Here is a 17,889-nt window from a genome sequence, read left to right as displayed (position 1 = left end):
TTCCTCCAAAGACAAGGCATCTTTGTTTGAAGTCTTGTATATTTTAATTTAGACAATAAATACAATATACAGACTAATAATCATATAACTAATGCTTTCTTTTAGAAGGTTGTAAACAGATCACTTCAACACCAAAAACCAACAGATTTACTACCTCAAAGATAAAAAGTTGTATCCAATTTCTTGGATAAAACTTTAAAATTACCAATATCTTGATACCAATCTGTGAACTGAGACTGACGAAATGACGATTGACTCACGCGGAGGAGAAAAGAGAGGTAATCAGCATCGCGCTCTAGAATATTAATAGTTTTAATCAGAGCTATGATAGTTTGTCGTATCCAATATCCCATCACAAGAAAAGAACCGTGGTTGAAAATATTATTTTTAATTATTCAAAACTGGAAATCTTGAAGCGTTTGTTGTTTAGATGGGCATCTCCTGATGCAGCAGCAGGTCTGAACCAGGGCTCAGCCCCTGTATCGTTTATCGGTGTCGTGAACCCACGACTGGTCACCACGGGCACCACATCTTTAGCTCAGAACTCAGTTGTTGACAGAGTGATTTTCCTGTTTTAAACTGCACTCGTAAGGAGTTTTGGGCGGTGATCCCTGTCTTTAGCTTGTCTGGCGCACCAACGCTCAGCATTTTAGCCACACATCTGTCTACATGGCTCTGGTGTTTGATTGTTTTTACATGGTGGAACAAGTTTGTAGTTTTACTCCAGAGCAAGCCGTGCTAATGTTGCTACTTCATGAACACCTGATGTTACACGCCGTCTTCAGTTTGTAAAAACCCAAATAATCCTACCGTATGGATGCTACTTCTGTTCTAGACAGTTTTAGCAGATGGTCCATCTAGCCCATAAACTGTATATATCAGTCTAGCCATTGCGTAACAGAGTAAAGTGCAACATGAAGAGTTGATGCAGTCAGTGCTCACTCACTCTTGCTCACGTTGCAATTTCACAATCACAGTTTATGATATTATGATGATATTATTATTATTATTATCATCTCAAATGCGATTAATCGTTTAGCCCTAATTGAAACCGAGTCAGGCACTTATGTGTGTCCTCACTCAGACAACCAGGTGGAAACTTGAATGGAAGTTGCCATTTGATCAGTGCTGATGTCGGGCAACTACAGTGTTCTGGGGCCGTTTCTGGCCATGAACTGCAAAAACAAGGGAAAGGGCCCGACTTCAGATGGTGGAATGTTTTATGAAAGCACACAGTTGGTTGCAGTGTGAGCTTTCCTCGTTGTGCTGTCATGGTGAATGCACAGCTGTAAAGTGTAGGTGACATACGTAAGCAGGGCTCCAGACTAACTTTTTTCACTAGGAACACAGTAGCCCCTAAATGAAAATTTTTAGGGGCAAAATCAGAAATTTTAGGAGCGCACATCGTTTATCGACACACAAACCAAATTTTTACATTTCTACTACATTTCAGTGTATTAGTAATACGTATTTCATAATAGATTAATGAATTACCACAATGTGCAGTTTCAAATGCAGTGTTACATTTTATTGTGCACTTTTAAAGATGCCGCAACATAAAGTAAACTGACAGCACCATTGCTGTCATTAAAAAAAAAACATACATTCACATGATAAAAAAGTGCTTGGTAACAAAGTGCTTAGTAACCTTTCAGCCATGAATTTAACTGTAAAACACAGTACTTAACAAATGTACTAATATTGGGGGTACTGGCCAATAACATTTCCCTACTTGTGTCTTTACTAAAACCCTGAACTTACACCAGTTGACCAAATTCACTGCCTTCACTCAAATAACTAAGGATCTTACAAAGAAATATTCTTATTTCTAACCTAAAAATGCCATTACAGCTGATAAAACACATCACTTAAAAGGTTAAGTGTTTTTCCCACGTGTTAAAATTTAACTTTCATTTGTGTCAAGCAAATTTTAAGTTCTAGTTACGTTTTAAGTTAGAGTTTTGGCAGTGTTCAAAATAAAATTATGAGACCTGCTGTATTGGAGCACATTTTCTTTTAGTTAAAACAGTAGCGGGGACAGATGTTTAGAGGAACCTATGTATGTACCGGGTGAAGGCTGATTTATGGTTCCGCGTTACAACAACGCAGAGCCTACGCCATAGGTTACGCCGTAGGCTCTGCGTCGATTTAAGGCGGAACCATAATTCAGGCTTTATAGGGGAACATATCGGAGAACAACCAGAAGAATATAGAGTGGATTAAAAATAAAAGTTAAGCACTGAGCTACATGTGTCTCCCGTCTGGGCCATTGCAGACTCATTGCCTGAGCATGATGTTACTAAAACCAAACATACCCGCCAAACGAAAAAAATAAATAAATAAATACATCCCCCAACTCATTCCCTTTCACACTCATTGGCCTGCAAATATGGGGGTTCATTGAGGCACTCCTTCCACGTTTAACGTGTAAAAAAAAAAACAAAAAAAAAACACTGGCAAATTTACTGGTCGCACGTGTGCGAGTGGACATGAAATTCAGTCGCACATACTCAAATTTTGGTCGCAAAATGCGAGCATTTGGTCGCAGTCTGGAGCCCTGGTAAGGGAGCTCAAGTGCATTTTTACACTGATCTCTGTGAAGGAGGTGCACAGAGCTGTCTGTCTGTCTGGCGAGATGCACTCATCCACCTTTTTTTTTTAATGTATTTTCTTTAGTTCTGGTCTTATTCTAACGTATAACTCTTGATAGCGATACTGATTCCTATATCAAAAAAAGGTGGTGTTTGTGGATGTTTTGAAATTGAATATTTGCAATAAAAGTGAAAAGGTGTAGGAAATATAAACATACATTTGCTTAAATAAGTTAAAAACAATGATGCTTCATTTTAACAGGATAAATTAAGTGGGTGTTTTTCAACAGCAAATATCTAAAGAGTTGAAATTATTGTATTTTTGCTGCATTCCGATATCCAATCAATGAATTGTGTTATTATTGGCTCCTGACACAGATAATGGATGTGATCGGTTCCAATTCTAGTTGAGTGTTTGCGATAAAAGAAGAGATTCTGCATCAGTTTCCACCCCACAGCTTTAAAACCCAAATAAGCTGATGATTTTAATTCTTTTTATGTGGATGATCAAAAAAATAACTACTTTTGTTTGTTTTTCTACCAGCTTTCAACCCTTCTCTGGTTTCCTGCAGTTTTTGTGTGTGTTTCCCAGAAGGCCTATTTCAAAGGCCACAAGTGATTTAACATTTGAGCAAAGCAAAGGAAAACCTTTTTTCTTTTTTCTTTTTTGAGAAGTTTAATCACAACAATTACTTGAAAAGTGTTTTCTTGCTGTCAGATGCGTATCTGGGAGCAGATGTATTACCTTTGAGACCCTCTGTTGTGTTTTGGTAGAGTGCCTTTGCCTCCATGGATACAGGGAGACGGAGCTGGCTCTGACTGTTTCTCTACACTGGCCAGCGGGGAGGGGGAGGAAGAGCGGGCAGCTTTATGTAATTTCACCAGAGTGCTTGAAGCCAGCCAGCCAGCAGCAGGGAAATAACCAGGAAATCCAATAGTAGTGCTACAGCACACACTCATCTTGATGACCAAATGTCTTGGCACGGCACAGCCAGTCAGTGACTCCGTCTCATGATGTCTTCTCTAACAATAGACTTTTGGAGTCTGTACTCTAAAAGAAGAAAACACCAAAACATTTGGTGTTATCTGCCTTCACACCGTATACATTTTTTATTATGTGACATAAATAACACCATTGATCATAAATCATATTACTTGTGATTGCTCAAATATATTTTATTTCATAATCTGTTCAAATTGTCCTCGTATAATAGTGTTGTTATCTGATGAGTTACAAATCCGTGCCAGGCTTCGGTGAAGACGTGCTACTACGGGTTACAGTCTGCATAACTTGGTATTATTGGGTACTTGGAACAGTGTTTTGCTGGAGACTGCTGGGTTATTGTTTTCATCAAGTTGTACAGAAGATGGTCATCCAGAATAAGGCGGTGGCTGTCGGTGTAGTTTAGCTAGCCGAATATGCTCCAATGATAAATAACACACACATTTTGTGTCTAGTCTGATGACCTCTTCTTTTTTTTCATGGTGGCTGCTGGGAAACTTTGCATAATGCGCTGCAAATCTGAGCATATCTGCTTTTGAAACAAATGAGATGACTAACTTTAGACATTTAACTGTTAACTTGATGGATGGTTGACATTCAGCACATTTTGTTGGTTAAAATGATTTTAAACAACTTTGGACCATTATTGCCCGTTATAAATATTTTTGTGATTATCACAAATTGTCCCCGAAAACTAATATTGGCAAGCTGGTGTTCATGCTCGACCCGGTCCTATTTTGGTAACATAAGAGGTATTCTTGTTTGAATGTAGAAAGGATGTGTACATTTTTATTTTTATTTTCTTTCATGCCGCATTTGAGCATGACTCTCCCTGAGGAAAAATAATCTAAACATCTAAATGTTTCCAGTTACACAGTTTCAAATATTATTTTGCTCTTCTCTCGTAACTACAGGCATTTCTTTGAGGCTAATGGTGTTGTTGGTATAATGGTGAGTGCTGTTAAGTCAAATTCACAATGCAATCTGGGCCAAATTGTGTCACAGTTAAGTCTGCGTCGTCACACTTTTTACATAATTTAGTTACTGATTGCGGTGACCACATATTTCCTTTGTGAAAGTTAAGCAAGGGTCAGAGGCATTGAGATACTCTGGCAATGTTTCAAACAGATATATCGTTCTTGCTCTAAAAACCAGCACAGGAAGTTGCATAATACTGCCTTTTCAAATTCCTGTTGTGAGTCATTAGGTGGTCACTAGAAGCAGCTACCTGGTGTTGTTAGCAGTACAGCGTTATCTTAGGCTGGACAAACCCACCAGGAGGACTGGGACATGCTCATTATACTGGGCTGGTTCTCCTGAAGTGGTGCAAATGTTATTAGAAATAATACAAGCAACTCCCCAAAAGCATTTAAAAACTCATCACATTGCTTTTTAAGTATTTTTAATAGGAATAATAGAAATTCCCTCAAAAATGTGTGCTTAAACGGACTCAGCCTGTTAAAAAGACATGGCACTGTTGTAATACCCCTGCCATGATTTTTTTGCGTACGTAAGAACACACGTCTGCAGCACTCTCCTCTCTTACTTGGGCCATTATGTCAAAGCCAATAGAGTAAAATTGGTGGGCCACTTTTTATGTAAATGTTACAGAACGCCAGTATGTACGTGTCTACTGCTGGATAAAACTAGAATTAATTATCCCAGATGACCGTTTTCTGTCTTTTGGTGAAAAAGATCTGGACCCTGGTACAATTTACCAGGTCAGAAATACACCTCTGAAACGGCTCTGTCGGTGTGGGACTGATCATATTTCATGTCAACTAAAAAAAGTGCTGCCAATAAGCTTTATGGAGGACATTTAAAAGAAATGTGTTTATGTAAAACTTTACTGGACAAAGCAATTTATTTTGACTTTCCCTCTGTTAGGGGTTACCACAGTGGATTGGTGTGCTCTGCATATTGATTTGGTGTAGGTTTTATGTTTGATACCCTTCCTGACACAACCCAGTGAAAAGAAGAAAGACATGATAGTATTTTGAAATTGGCTCGACACCAATACTAATAGATATCTGCTACTATGGTTCCTTCACCCACTTGATTTTTAGTTAAGATTGAAATTGCCGCAATTAAGTTGACTGACTTTTGCACGGCAAGCAACATTACAACTGTCACTGAAGAAAAATTCATTAAATATATTATTTTACACTTGCCTGTTTGGATAAAGGCTTAGGACTTCCCTTTTCCCTAAACATAGATTTTAGTTACTACAGGCAGCCATTAATGCTGAACTTTTTTATGGTACTGCAGTCAAACTTGCAGTCTCTGCCAGTCTCCAATTTAACATTTGCCTCTACCTGGTTGGTTTTAAGGCTGTGTTAGTTTGAATTAAAAAAACAACAACAACGTAACTAGTGTCCGACCGATCAGCCTTTTTTTCGATTATTTCGATCACCGATTAGGGGGAAATCAAAAAGACCGATAGCCGATATCAGCCGATACGATTATTACCCTTTTTTTTACCTTTTTGGGAGAAAACAAATTTCAATACAAGAATTCATTTAAATGAATGGTGAGCAATTTATTGCTTTAACTAGGAAGGACAGCAATATTCACTTCGCACGGTTCACACATCAAAAGTGCAAATTATGGAACATCAAACAAAACAAGCAGCATTTCAGTTATTAAAAATAACATTAAGTGAATTTTCTCTTTACATAAAATAAAAAAGCTGCCTATAAAAAATAACAAATTAAGAGGAATAACAGCCTCAATTTTAGAAGTTTTTTTAAGTGCAAATATTTACTTAAGTTTACTTAAGTTTGAGCATGTTGAACATTCTTAATACAAAAAGAAAATGCAGTATTTCAGTAAATTTCTTAGAAAAAAATCGAAATTATTTATTGGGGGCGATACCGATTATTAATAAAATTATGAATATCAAATTCGATAATCGGCCGTGGACGATTATCAGTCGCCCACTAAACGTAACAACATTTCAAGTCCTCTGTGTTGCTCTGTGATTTTGATTCTGCTGTGCTGACAGCAGCACAAGGTTGAATGGATGGACCAATTCAAATGTATGTAAAGCAATCATAAATGTTCTAATTTATGACCGATTTCCAAGTCATGCTCCACTAGAGTTATCTTCTAATTCATCGTCTGTCAGGTGACAGGCACAACAATGTCAACCCTGTAATCGTGGAAACCTGTAAGGCTATTAACCTCCTACCCAACACCCCTCCTTCTCATAACACACCAGGACTCAACTCACCCAATAACTTTACACGGAAAATGAGATTTGCTCTTGATCACAATCGGTTGCTCAGACCTGTAGAGAAGCTTGTCGGAATCAGATAAGAAAACTGGAATAGTGCATCTGTAGATAATGTTTTTATCTGGACATGTGCACCAGAGGAGGGTGCAGATGACAGGCTGAAATAGAAATAGAGGGTCCATTGTTGCAATTCCCTAAAGGGAAAAGGAAGCACCAGCTATAGATATTTTAACTGTAGTAAAAATGTGTGATGTCACTTTGCTCTCAGCTTGATCTTCTCTTCTCGTAAATGTAGTTTCCAGTCAGTAAAGATATGAAAGTCTCCATACAAGTGTTTTAACCTCGTTTAATGTTTCTGAGTAGCTCACTGTTGAGGTTTAGGGTGAGGGAAAGAGAGGGTAAGCAACAGCGAGCTTCCTTTTCCAGGCCCTTCTCTAATGAGGCACCAGGGAGATAAATCCTTATGAGACCTGACATGGTGCCACATTCCTAGGCTGACTCCTCGCAGCCCCCTTCACATGAGCTCTACTCTCGAGGGCACAGCTTTAGAAGCCTCTAATACTGTTCCCAGACTTTTCCCCATTTCACTGGAACCGCCGTCTCTTTTGGCACAACAGCAGCAGTCATCACAGAGGTGGTTTTTGGTACCCAATGTATGTTTTATGTGCGGGAAAGCTGGCAGAATATTTTTATTCATTCACAATTGAAAGTACATTACTGCTACCGTGGTGTTAAACCTTTGTTGTAACAAGTTACAGACCCAGTTATCATGCATAAGTTTATTTAAGTTTATGACATACAAGGCTTTAACACATACATTACTATAAATTCACTAACTACAGTTTTCTTTGCCCATTCCACTTTTCTGGAAGATCTGACCTGCTTATCAATTTTAGCTGAGTCTGACCCCCCCACCCAAAAGAAATATCCTTAAATGCACATATTAACTTAATTAACAATGAAAGATAGCAGAGGCTGCAGGCTGTTTTCTCTCCTGGCCTTATCTTTAGTCTTTTAACTTTACTGTTAGCGTCATAACCCTGAGCATGTTCAGGTAGATAGATTGTTGTGCCTGGAGTAAAAAAATGCCTTTTTTCTTTAGTTTCTTTAGTTTTTTTTGTGGCACTCGTGGTCTTTATTAGTAAAGTAGGTAGACAGGAAACACAGAGAGGGGGGAAGACATGCAGTAAAGAGTGACAGGCCAGGACTCGAACCTGCACGAGGACTGCAGCCTCAGTAAATGGCAACCCGCTCAACCCACTGAGCTTTCCAGGGCCCCTTGACTGTTGTTCCTCACAGATCATTTTTACCGACAGCCGGCACATATTTCGTTATGGGTTTTTCTGTACTGAAGTGCTAAAGCTCTACAACATGCTTCCCACTGACTGCATGGTCACGATGAGTTGACCGATAATTGGGAAAAATGTGGATTTCTCAGCATTCCACGCTTCTAAGCTGATGCATTTACAGGATCAGCACACTCCATTTTTCACTGCTGCAATCGATACCGGTCATAGTCAGTAGGGTGGAGATCTGCCAGTCCCAATCACCGGTCGATGAGTCATTACTTCACTGCAGAGTAAAATAATAAAAAAGACAACACACTATTTCTCCTGAATGATCGGCCTTAATCACATCTGTCAGTTTCTGTGCAGATTGAATTCATTTCCAAGCTGTACTGTGATTGACATAAGCCGGTATGAAGTAGTGGACAAGGTCAGAAAACGCAAAGCTTGCAACTTGGTCAGCTTGCTTGCTTAACTGTGCACAAGATAATTGTACATTGCTATTCAAAGTTTGTAGAAAGATTAAAAAGCCCAGAAGTTTGACTGATAGTGTATATTGAGGGCGACCTGAGTGTGGTGTGATTTGTAGTGTCTACAATACCATCTATACGGTCTTGCTTGCTATGTTGTGGGATGAATTCAGCATTTAAGATTTGTGTGAAACATTATGTAATGTTTTTGAGTGATCACTGAGATTCTGTCTCTGCTATTGTCTCGTCCTCTGATTTTACCAAATAGTAGTATTTCTAATATGATTGGTCGACGTCGTCCATAAAAATCGATGATAAAAATAGTCGCCGACGAATTTAATTGTTGACTATTGTTGACAAAAAGAATGAACAGAGTGAGGCGTCTTCCTCCCTTTCTGTCTGTGAGAGTTGCACATGCCCAATCGAGTACAGTAGACTACAATAGAGTATGGCGGCCACCGATGCAACACCCCGGCGACTGGCAAAAAAGTAAAGTCCATTAAAAGATGTATTTTTGAATTAATTGTCCATCTTTAACGTCTTTTAATCTGTAATTAGCGCCTCGTTTAAAGAACCATAGAGTCATAATCAGATTCGTCGACTAATAGTTTCAGTCGTATCAGAAAAGTCGTTAGTTGCTGCCCTAATTTCTACAATCTCACATTTTCTGATTGACAACATGGTAACATTGACATTTTTACTGATCATAAACTTAAATATTTTGGGCAGATGAACCGCAGCGTATCGGCATAGGTTGTCTGAGGAGTTTTCACGTTTCTCTTTTTCTCGTAATGTGGGACCACATGTTGTAAATTAAACGGACGCGGGAAGCCGCCTGAAATGCGCCCATCTTGTGTCAGTCAACTTTAGCCGTGGTTACCAGCTCCATCAGCCCGTCCACGGTGGAGGAGCTGGCGAAAGCTTCAAGCGGAATATTCTGCTCCACATATCTTTGCTAAGCTTCATACTACAACGATGACTGATGAGGAAGTAATGATGAGTAGCAACAGAGACAACAGGCTTCGCCCTATAATATTAGTGAATTTATTGCTTTTATATTAAATTCATCTGGAATGCTATTAAAGCCTTATTGGATGTGTAATCTAGTAATAGGGACCAAAACTTTTCTTTGAATCAATATTAAAATATGTTTATTTCTGATGCTAAGTTGCACATTTTATTGTGGAATTCAATTTAGGCGGATTTGGGTGGCATGGGTGCCCGAGCTTTTAGTTGCACGGCACCCAGACTCTGGAACTCCCTCCCCCCATACATAAGACAAATAGACTCCATCACCACATTCAAAACGCAACTCAAGACTCACCTGTTTAAACTTGCCCATTCACTTTGACCGGTCACCACACACTACTTCCCACCATACTGTTGCGTTATCTGTACTGTTGCACCTCGGTTGTCCATTGTATATGTGTATGTATTATAATTTCTATTGTATTTCCTGTATTTGTATTTCTATTGTATTTTTGTTTTTGTTTTTATTCTGTAAGGTGACCTTGGGTGACTTGAAAGGCGCCGCTAAATAAAATGAATTATTATTATTATTATTATTATTTATATAAATCAAAAACATTTTATAAATTCACCTGATGTGGTACAAAATTATATACACTAATCAATGTTTGAAGTGGATCTAAAAACGCACATGAAAGAAATTTGAATACCCATTCTTGCCTTAGGAAAAGTGATTAAATGTTTTGATCCAGTTCAGTTGTTGACTGTATTTCTGTAAAACCACACAGCTGGAAGTACTTCAGACTAAAGAGCAGGTTCTGAAGAGAGCCGCTAATTCACATATAATAATCTGTTCCAGTGATTTATGAAAAGCTGTTGTTTTTAGCAGAAAATATACCTTTGAACAGGTTATTTGTACAAAGGCACTATAATGTTTTTATAAATGCTTTCAAAACAGTTACATTTAAGTACATTTAACATGCAAAGTAAGAATGTGGTATTTTTGGTCCCACTCTCTGTAAACTGTTTTATCTCGCAATTTCTGTCCTTTTTCAGATCTGACTCTTAATAGACATTTTGATTTAGATAATTAAAATAAAATGTATATATTTTTTTAATAAATACAGTTTTATTGTTACATTAGTAGTAAAGTCCTCAAAGACTTCATTTGAATACATAATCACATGCAGAATCACGTATTTTCCTTTGGGAACTCCTCATATTAGGGATGCAAATTGCAAGAGATGAAAGCCTTTTGTTTTATTATTAGAATGGAAAGACTTTATGCGATAAGAGTGAAAGCAACTTTATTTCATGACTTCATGGAAATATGGTCATTTTGGATTTTTATTAGTTTTTCCACCCAAACTGTAATTGAAAGGTGACTGTTGATGTTAAAAGTTTGAGATGAGTTTATGAATGGCTTGTGATCTTTAGTACTTTTGATGAAACTGTGTCATGGAAGTGGATTTGGTTTAAAATGGACACACCAGTAGCACAGCGCCCCCCCACCTGATGTAGAGAAGCGTCAGGTTTTCGTTCCTTTGGTTTACTTCAAAACTTGACTTGGAAAGTAAAGATTCAACCTCGACTGCAATTTGATTTATTGTTTATATGTCAGTGGAATTAAATTGTTATTTGAAGCTTGCCTCCTGCTCTTCTCGGCCGGCTGGAAGCTGTCTGTGTGCTCATTGCTCGTATTACCACAGCAGTTCCTAAAATGGAGGAGGAGGGTGGGGGGTAAGAGGATGAAATATTGGCTTCCACTGCTGAAGGCTGAGGCCCTCTGTTCTGTGTAAGAGATGAGAGCAAAAGCAAGGAGAGAAGGAGAGCACGCTAAAGCGAGGCAGTGAGGTGACCGAGTTCATTTGTAGTGTTGGCAGTGAGCCATCAACTTGCCTGTGGGTGTGTGTAGCAGTGCCAGTGTATGTGTTTGGCCTCTCGTCTGGAAGGCCCCATTCCACTCAGTTTATGTCAAAGCTCTCTCATTGTGCTGGTCCTTTCATTTTGACACTGTTTTTTCAGTCCTCCGATTGCAGTCACAAGAGCCACACACTTGTTTTATCCCTCCTTTATGGAAACTCTGGATGGTCATCAAAGTAAAATGCCTTATTTCACCCTCATTTACTTTCTGTTGACAGTAATCATCCTATTTATTTGTACATTTTTGTTTTTAATCATCTAGTATTTTATCTGCTGTGTGCTTTACATCCATCAGGTAATTAGTTATTCCTGGCCTGAAACGGGTGTGGACTTGTTTGATTTCTGGACCTAAAGATTGTCTGTAGTTGGCGTCAGACTTGGAGCAGTGTTGTTATCCATCTCACGGCCTCTGTGAGCCTTATGTTTACAGAGCTCCCCTGAGTCTTAAAGCCAGAGCCATGTTTCAAGTTATCATAATAGAACCCTTTGCAATGAAGTGACGCTGTGTTTGTGACAGTTGGGTTGGAAGGGCGGGTAGATAGCGCCCCTCTTTGTGCCACAAAAAGATGCTGCCGCTAGACAATGGAAAGTGGCACACTGGTATTTTACCCCAAGTTATACTATGCCATGCTCTGTTGACACCTTCTAGTGTTATCTGATCTCAGGCTATAAAAAGCTCTTGTTTATTACGAGTCGGGCAGGTTGTTATTCAACATGTCCCATCATGAGGAACTGTGTCAGCAGCAGTGACTGTCCTGCCCGGAAACTGTAATTATGTTTGATTATTTATTATTTAATTATCATCTTCCGGATGTAATTGTTCTCCATACATTTACAAATGTAAATGTTAATATTTATGCATAGCTACTGTAATTGTGTCTTAAATGGCTTGTCTGTTTTAAAGTTTTTAAGAAACTGTTGTATGACCTTTTGAGTCCATCAAACCAGCCACGGGTTGCCATTTACTTAAGCCTGGATTATGGTTCTGCGTTAAACCAACGCAGAGCACACGGCGTTGCCATGACACCGTTGTAAACCCCCTTCGGACTTCTCCGTCACTCCATTTCGTCGCGGTGCAATACCCCCCACGAGCGGTAGGGGGGGTGCGATCTTTTCCTGAATGGTTTATCCAACTTTTCCGGTCACAGTGAATCAAAGAGATAAGGACAACTATTGTGCAAAAAACCAAAACCCAAAAATCACACACATGAAGAAAAGAGCGCTGAAAGTTCACGACTGCTTCACAAACCGGAACCGGAAATGCGTTGCTACCAAGCGAACCAATCACAGCCCTCTCGGTCTGCGTTGGGTCTGCGTTGCCTCGACGCATAGTTACAATTTTTGGCTGTGGCTTGCGCCGTGGGGGTGCGCATCGCGGCACAACCCGCGGCGCACGCTCGTCGTCGATTTAACGCAGAACCATAATCCAGACTTTACACTTTTCAGGTAGTCGGTGTAACATGTCAAATCTGGGTCACAGCAGAGTATTTATCGTATTGTAAATGGGACTGAATGATTTGGGAAAATAATCTAATTGCAACCCCCCCCCCCCCCCCCAATATTGCGATACAATTTTGTTTTTTTCAATTACACCTAATGGATGATTTTAACACTATTATATATGTTTACTCTAAAATGTTCTTCCCATAGATTAGGGATCTTTTGTTTCAAGTTTTTCCTATTTTAATTTAATAAGTAAATACAATATACAGACTAATAATAATAATAATAATAATTAATGCCTTATCTTTAGAAAGTTTTAACCAGATTACTCCAACACCGCCAACAAACAGGTCTACGACCTCCCGCGGTGTGGATGTTCCTCTTCTAGTTTCAGCTGATCCAGCTTCTGACTGTTCCCTCGAGCCAGAGGTCATTGTGCAACAGATGGAAGCTTAGCATGAAAAGTTAATGCAGTTCCGTGCACCGCTTACTCAGGCGTCATGTGACAATGCTGTAATCACACGTTGCGATTACAAAATCAGGTTTTATGATATTGCGATATTATTGCAAATGCATTAATCGTTCTGCCTTAGTTTCGACCACATGATGCGGTGAAGGACTCTTATTGGAACGGGGCATATTCAAGGAACGGCTGGATGCCTGCAGAGGAAGAAATTTTTCTGCAGATTTCGAGATGCTGATGCAGTTATCTACTCCAAAGCGTGGAGGTGCGGGTGTAGAACTGGGCCTGACAGGAGGACCCTCAGAATGAACAGAGGCTAGATGTTATTAAATATTCTGCTTAGCACAAATTAGTCTGCATGTTGGGTTAATTTAATGGTATTTTCATGTCCATCTGAATGGTCCCATTTTCTCCCCTGTTCTGTTGCAAAAGTGGCTTTGTTCGTGGCCTTTCAGTTGAGAGAACGGCAGAGCATTTGGAGTACTTTGCTGTTGTGTCAAAATGTCATACAGTGTTGAATCCATATGCCTGTTACTGGGCCTCCTGTTGTGTGCCACAAACAGAAACCTGATCAATAACAGAGAGGCGCCATTAGTCAGAGGCCCAAAGACATGGCATGAGTCCTAATTTCTCTCTTGGCTGGAAGCACAGGGAAGCGTTTCACTACTACTATCACAGGCATGTTGACGTGCCTGTGAATGGCACATTTATAGGCTAGACACGTCTTAACAATGCAGGCGGTGGGATTCATTTGTCCTTCCAATGGAAATGTATTTAATACATTCACACATTTGCATTTAATACCAGTTCCAGCAATAGATCAAGCATTAACATCCATTTCTCCGATACTAGTATAACATTTCTGTGCTTGATGCATAACGTATTTAAAAAGGAAAGAAGATAATGGATGGAAAATCTGAACTTTATCATGTTTACATTTGTTCTTTAACTGCCTGACGTACACTTCCTTTAGACAGAAAAACCTCAAACATTAAAAAAAGGCTCTGTTTTCCTTCCTTTGGGGGTTATTGACATCATAACGATCATATGATTCTATTGGTTTATGTAAGGACATATCACGATGAACCTTGTTAGAATCTCATAACATTGCACATGGAAAGTCCCCCATATTTTCACCATTTCCTCCGTTATTACTTAACTTTCTCTTTTGTACACTATTATAGCCTAAATCTTATGCCAGATTTAGGTACAAATTAAAGTTAAAAAAGAAAGAAACAAAGTGGCCTTTAGAATCCTGGTGTATTTTAGATAGCAGCTACTTACTTGGCTGGTGTTTCTCTGTGGGTCTGAGTGTGAGGACAGTGGGCCTTTCAGAAACTGGAAGAAGGGCTTGCGTCTAGCAGGTGCAGGGACTGTCACTCCTATACGAGGAGCAATAGAGGGAGCAGCAGCTGTGGTAGGGAGGTGTTGATTCAATAATATCCGGAGGAGATCGACATGCACAATTTAAACCTTTTGGATGAGGTCGCCCAAAAGCATGCACCTATTCCCTTAGTCCGGCACAGTTCTGCATCTTTTAGTTTTATGCATTATTATTTCCAAGATCGAAAGTTGCTGGACTTGCAAAAAATCTCTCATGCCTGATTTATACATTTTTTTTCTCTCCCCCCTCTCATTCACAGGTTGCAGGCTTAAAAAAAACTGGAAAAAAACAGCAGATAATGTGCGGCATCTGCTCGCCAGCCACACCCTCTTCCTGCCTGTAGAGGAAGCGGCTGTGCCAGCATGTCCTCTCATCCCCAGTCCGTGCCGCCGGGCCGGAGGGCTGTGGACACCAGGCACCTACCAAACCCTGCCACCCTACCACTGCAGCTGCAACGGGCGCACACGGTAAGGCTTTCCACCTGATTCATGCAACCATTAGAAAGATTCTTAACCTACCTGTTTCTTAGACTGGAGAAGGCTTCCCGCCACCCCACCTGAAACATTCCCAGTTTACTACAGGGTGTACTGGAATAATTCCCTCATTAGAAATTTAAAGAGGACCTATTATGAAAAACACGTTTTCTCTTCCTTTAACATTAATAAAGTGGTCTCCCCTCAACCTGTCAACTCAGAGAAGGAGGAAAGCAACCAAATTCTGCAGTGTCTGTACAGCCGCCCGGATGAGCCATCCAGTGTTATGTGGCTTCTACGAGCCGTTCAGATTCTGCTCCCGACTTTACGTAACGAAAGTGCGATTTACATAGTAGGGCTGAACGATTTTTGAAAATAATCTAATTGCGATTTTTTTCCTCAATATTGCGATTGCGATTTAATATGCAATTATTTTTTTCTCATGTATTTTTCAACTACACAAGCAATAAATCAGTCTGTTTTATAATAAACAATGTCAGATTTATTTAAAGCACAGATTACAACAATAAAGAAAACTAATCTGTGGCTTTACCTCTTTAACACGTCTACACACGTCTGTACACACGAGTGTTATGGGTCATTCTCTCTGAACCCAATCGCACGACACCAAACCAGGTTAAACTTTAGCCAAAACGAGGCGTGGTTTAATAGAAAAACACAGAAAAATTCCCACAGGGAACAAAAAAACCTTCCTCACAGGAAACTCAGAACTTCTTCACAAATAATTCAAAAATCAAAGAGAGAAAAAAACCCACCAGCAAACTAACAAACAAACCAAAAAGCTCACATTGTTAACAAAAACGAACCAGCAATGAACAACTCGCAGCCGCTCTTTAACCTCCTGATGAGCTGATGGGCTGCAGGTGGTTTAAGGCTGATTTATGGTTCTGCGTTACACCAACGCATAGCCTACGCCGTAGGGTACACGGTAGGCGCACAGTACGGCGCGCGTCGCAGCGTAACCTACGCCGTACCCTACGGCGTAGGCTCTGCGTCGATTTAACGCGGAACCATAAATCAGGCTTCACAGCGCGACTCCACTGTCCGTCAGCGCCCGGCTCATGCTCATCGTCGCGCGCAGCTCCTGGTCACGCCGACTCCGCGCTCATATATTTAATACATTTATAAAGCCCATATATTTATAAAGCCTCGCCTGACCGAGCCCTAAAACTGAGGCCATGGTAGATACAGTAGGTTACACGCGCCACTGTTGACTTTTTTTCCCTGCCGGCAACGTGACCAGATCACGTGACCAGATCACGTGACTGGTCAAATCGCAGCCTTTGCGGTTAGAAAATCTTGTTTTATCACATTGCGATATTATCGCAAATGCAATTAATCGTTCAGCCCTATTACAGAGGTTGTCCTCCGATGCGTGAAACCACGCCCACAACTAACTCCGCCGGCCGGAGCTTCCGCCATTTTTTCGTAGCGGTGTATCGCGTCATTCAGGCAGCCAATCAGCACAGAGCCTCATTATCATAGCCCCGTCCACGGAGAATCCCGCATAGATAATGAGTTTAGAGATTGGGAAGATAAAGACATGGTTTAGAGGCTGAATTTCAAATTTATTTAGCAAAAACAATCAAAAGCTTGTTTTTAAGACATCCAAGGCCTGTTTAAAATAGGTATTAGATGCCATGATCCCCTTTAAGTTGAAAGTTCATGTTGTTGTCGTGGAGACACATTGGGCGTTTCTCGTTATTACCACCAACACATCCTCATTATCAAGATTATATTCTTCTACGCTCAAGGGGCAAAGCTGTCTTCAATAGGGAGGCCTCTTGCTGATCTAAAAATTAATTCTTTGACCCCCAGTGTCTGTTCCATTGTTATCGAATGTTTGGACTTGGAGGATTAGCCCCCAGGATCTCCACAGCTGCACCTGTTGTTAATCTGCAGCTCCCACTTGTCAAAATGATAAGAAGATGGTGAGGTTTGATGGACTGTGTCCTGCAGCCCCCCACTGGCAGAGGTGCTGGTTAACAGTAGCTTAGAGGGTTACGCCACTGAGCCACATGAAAAGAGAGAAAAGATGGCTGAATGTTACAAGAAAAATAAGAGAAAGATTGTACGGTGGCAAATATTTTCATAATTCTTAGGCTTTTGTTATGATCAGGTACCTGTATCATTCTTAGAACAAGATCAAATGTGTGGTTCTTGTTTGCTAAAATGCTGCTTTTTCCTTGTGTTTCAGGAAGTTGGACTGGTTGACTTCCACTCTCATCATGCCAGGGACTACAGCCCCCACCTGACCCAACCCCATCGTCGTCGTCCGTCATTACTGTCAGAGTTCCAGCCTGGTAATGAAAGGTAGGAGTGCCCTTCTCATAAAGCATCAACACATTCCTGCTGTTTTTACAAGACGTTATGCTGAGATTTCTTTTCATTTGAATTATATTGCTATTTTTACTCCTTTTACTTGACTGAATATTGTGTATATGTACCGTATTTTCTGGACTATAAGCCGCACCTGCATACAAGCCGCATCCGCTCTATTTAAAAAAAAAAAAGATATGCAAGCCGCAGATATTTATTTTGTTAGATTAGATATTTACTACATGTACAGAATGATTTTGAACTATAAATGATGTACATGTTTGTACCTAAATAGATCCTTTCCTAACA

At 40.0% G+C, this 17,889-nt stretch overlaps 1 protein-coding gene across 1 annotated transcript in view; it reads left to right on the top strand.

Annotated features, from left to right (window-relative positions):
- ncor2 (nuclear receptor corepressor 2) overlaps positions 1-17,889 on the top strand; it is a 154,509-nt gene that overhangs the window by 16,415 nt on the left and 120,205 nt on the right. The window contains 2 exon segments of the mRNA XM_061730433.1: positions 15,027-15,234; positions 17,459-17,574. Coding sequence (XP_061586417.1) covers positions 15,130-15,234; positions 17,459-17,574 — 221 coding nt within the window. The 5' untranslated portion in view covers positions 15,027-15,129.

Source organism: Cololabis saira, chromosome 9, assembly GCF_033807715.1.
Source record: "Cololabis saira isolate AMF1-May2022 chromosome 9, fColSai1.1, whole genome shotgun sequence".
NCBI classification, from domain to species: Eukaryota; Metazoa; Chordata; class Actinopteri; order Beloniformes; family Belonidae; genus Cololabis; species Cololabis saira.
The sequence above is the reverse complement of the archived record's forward strand: the minus strand, read 5'-3'. Positions and strand labels throughout refer to the sequence as shown.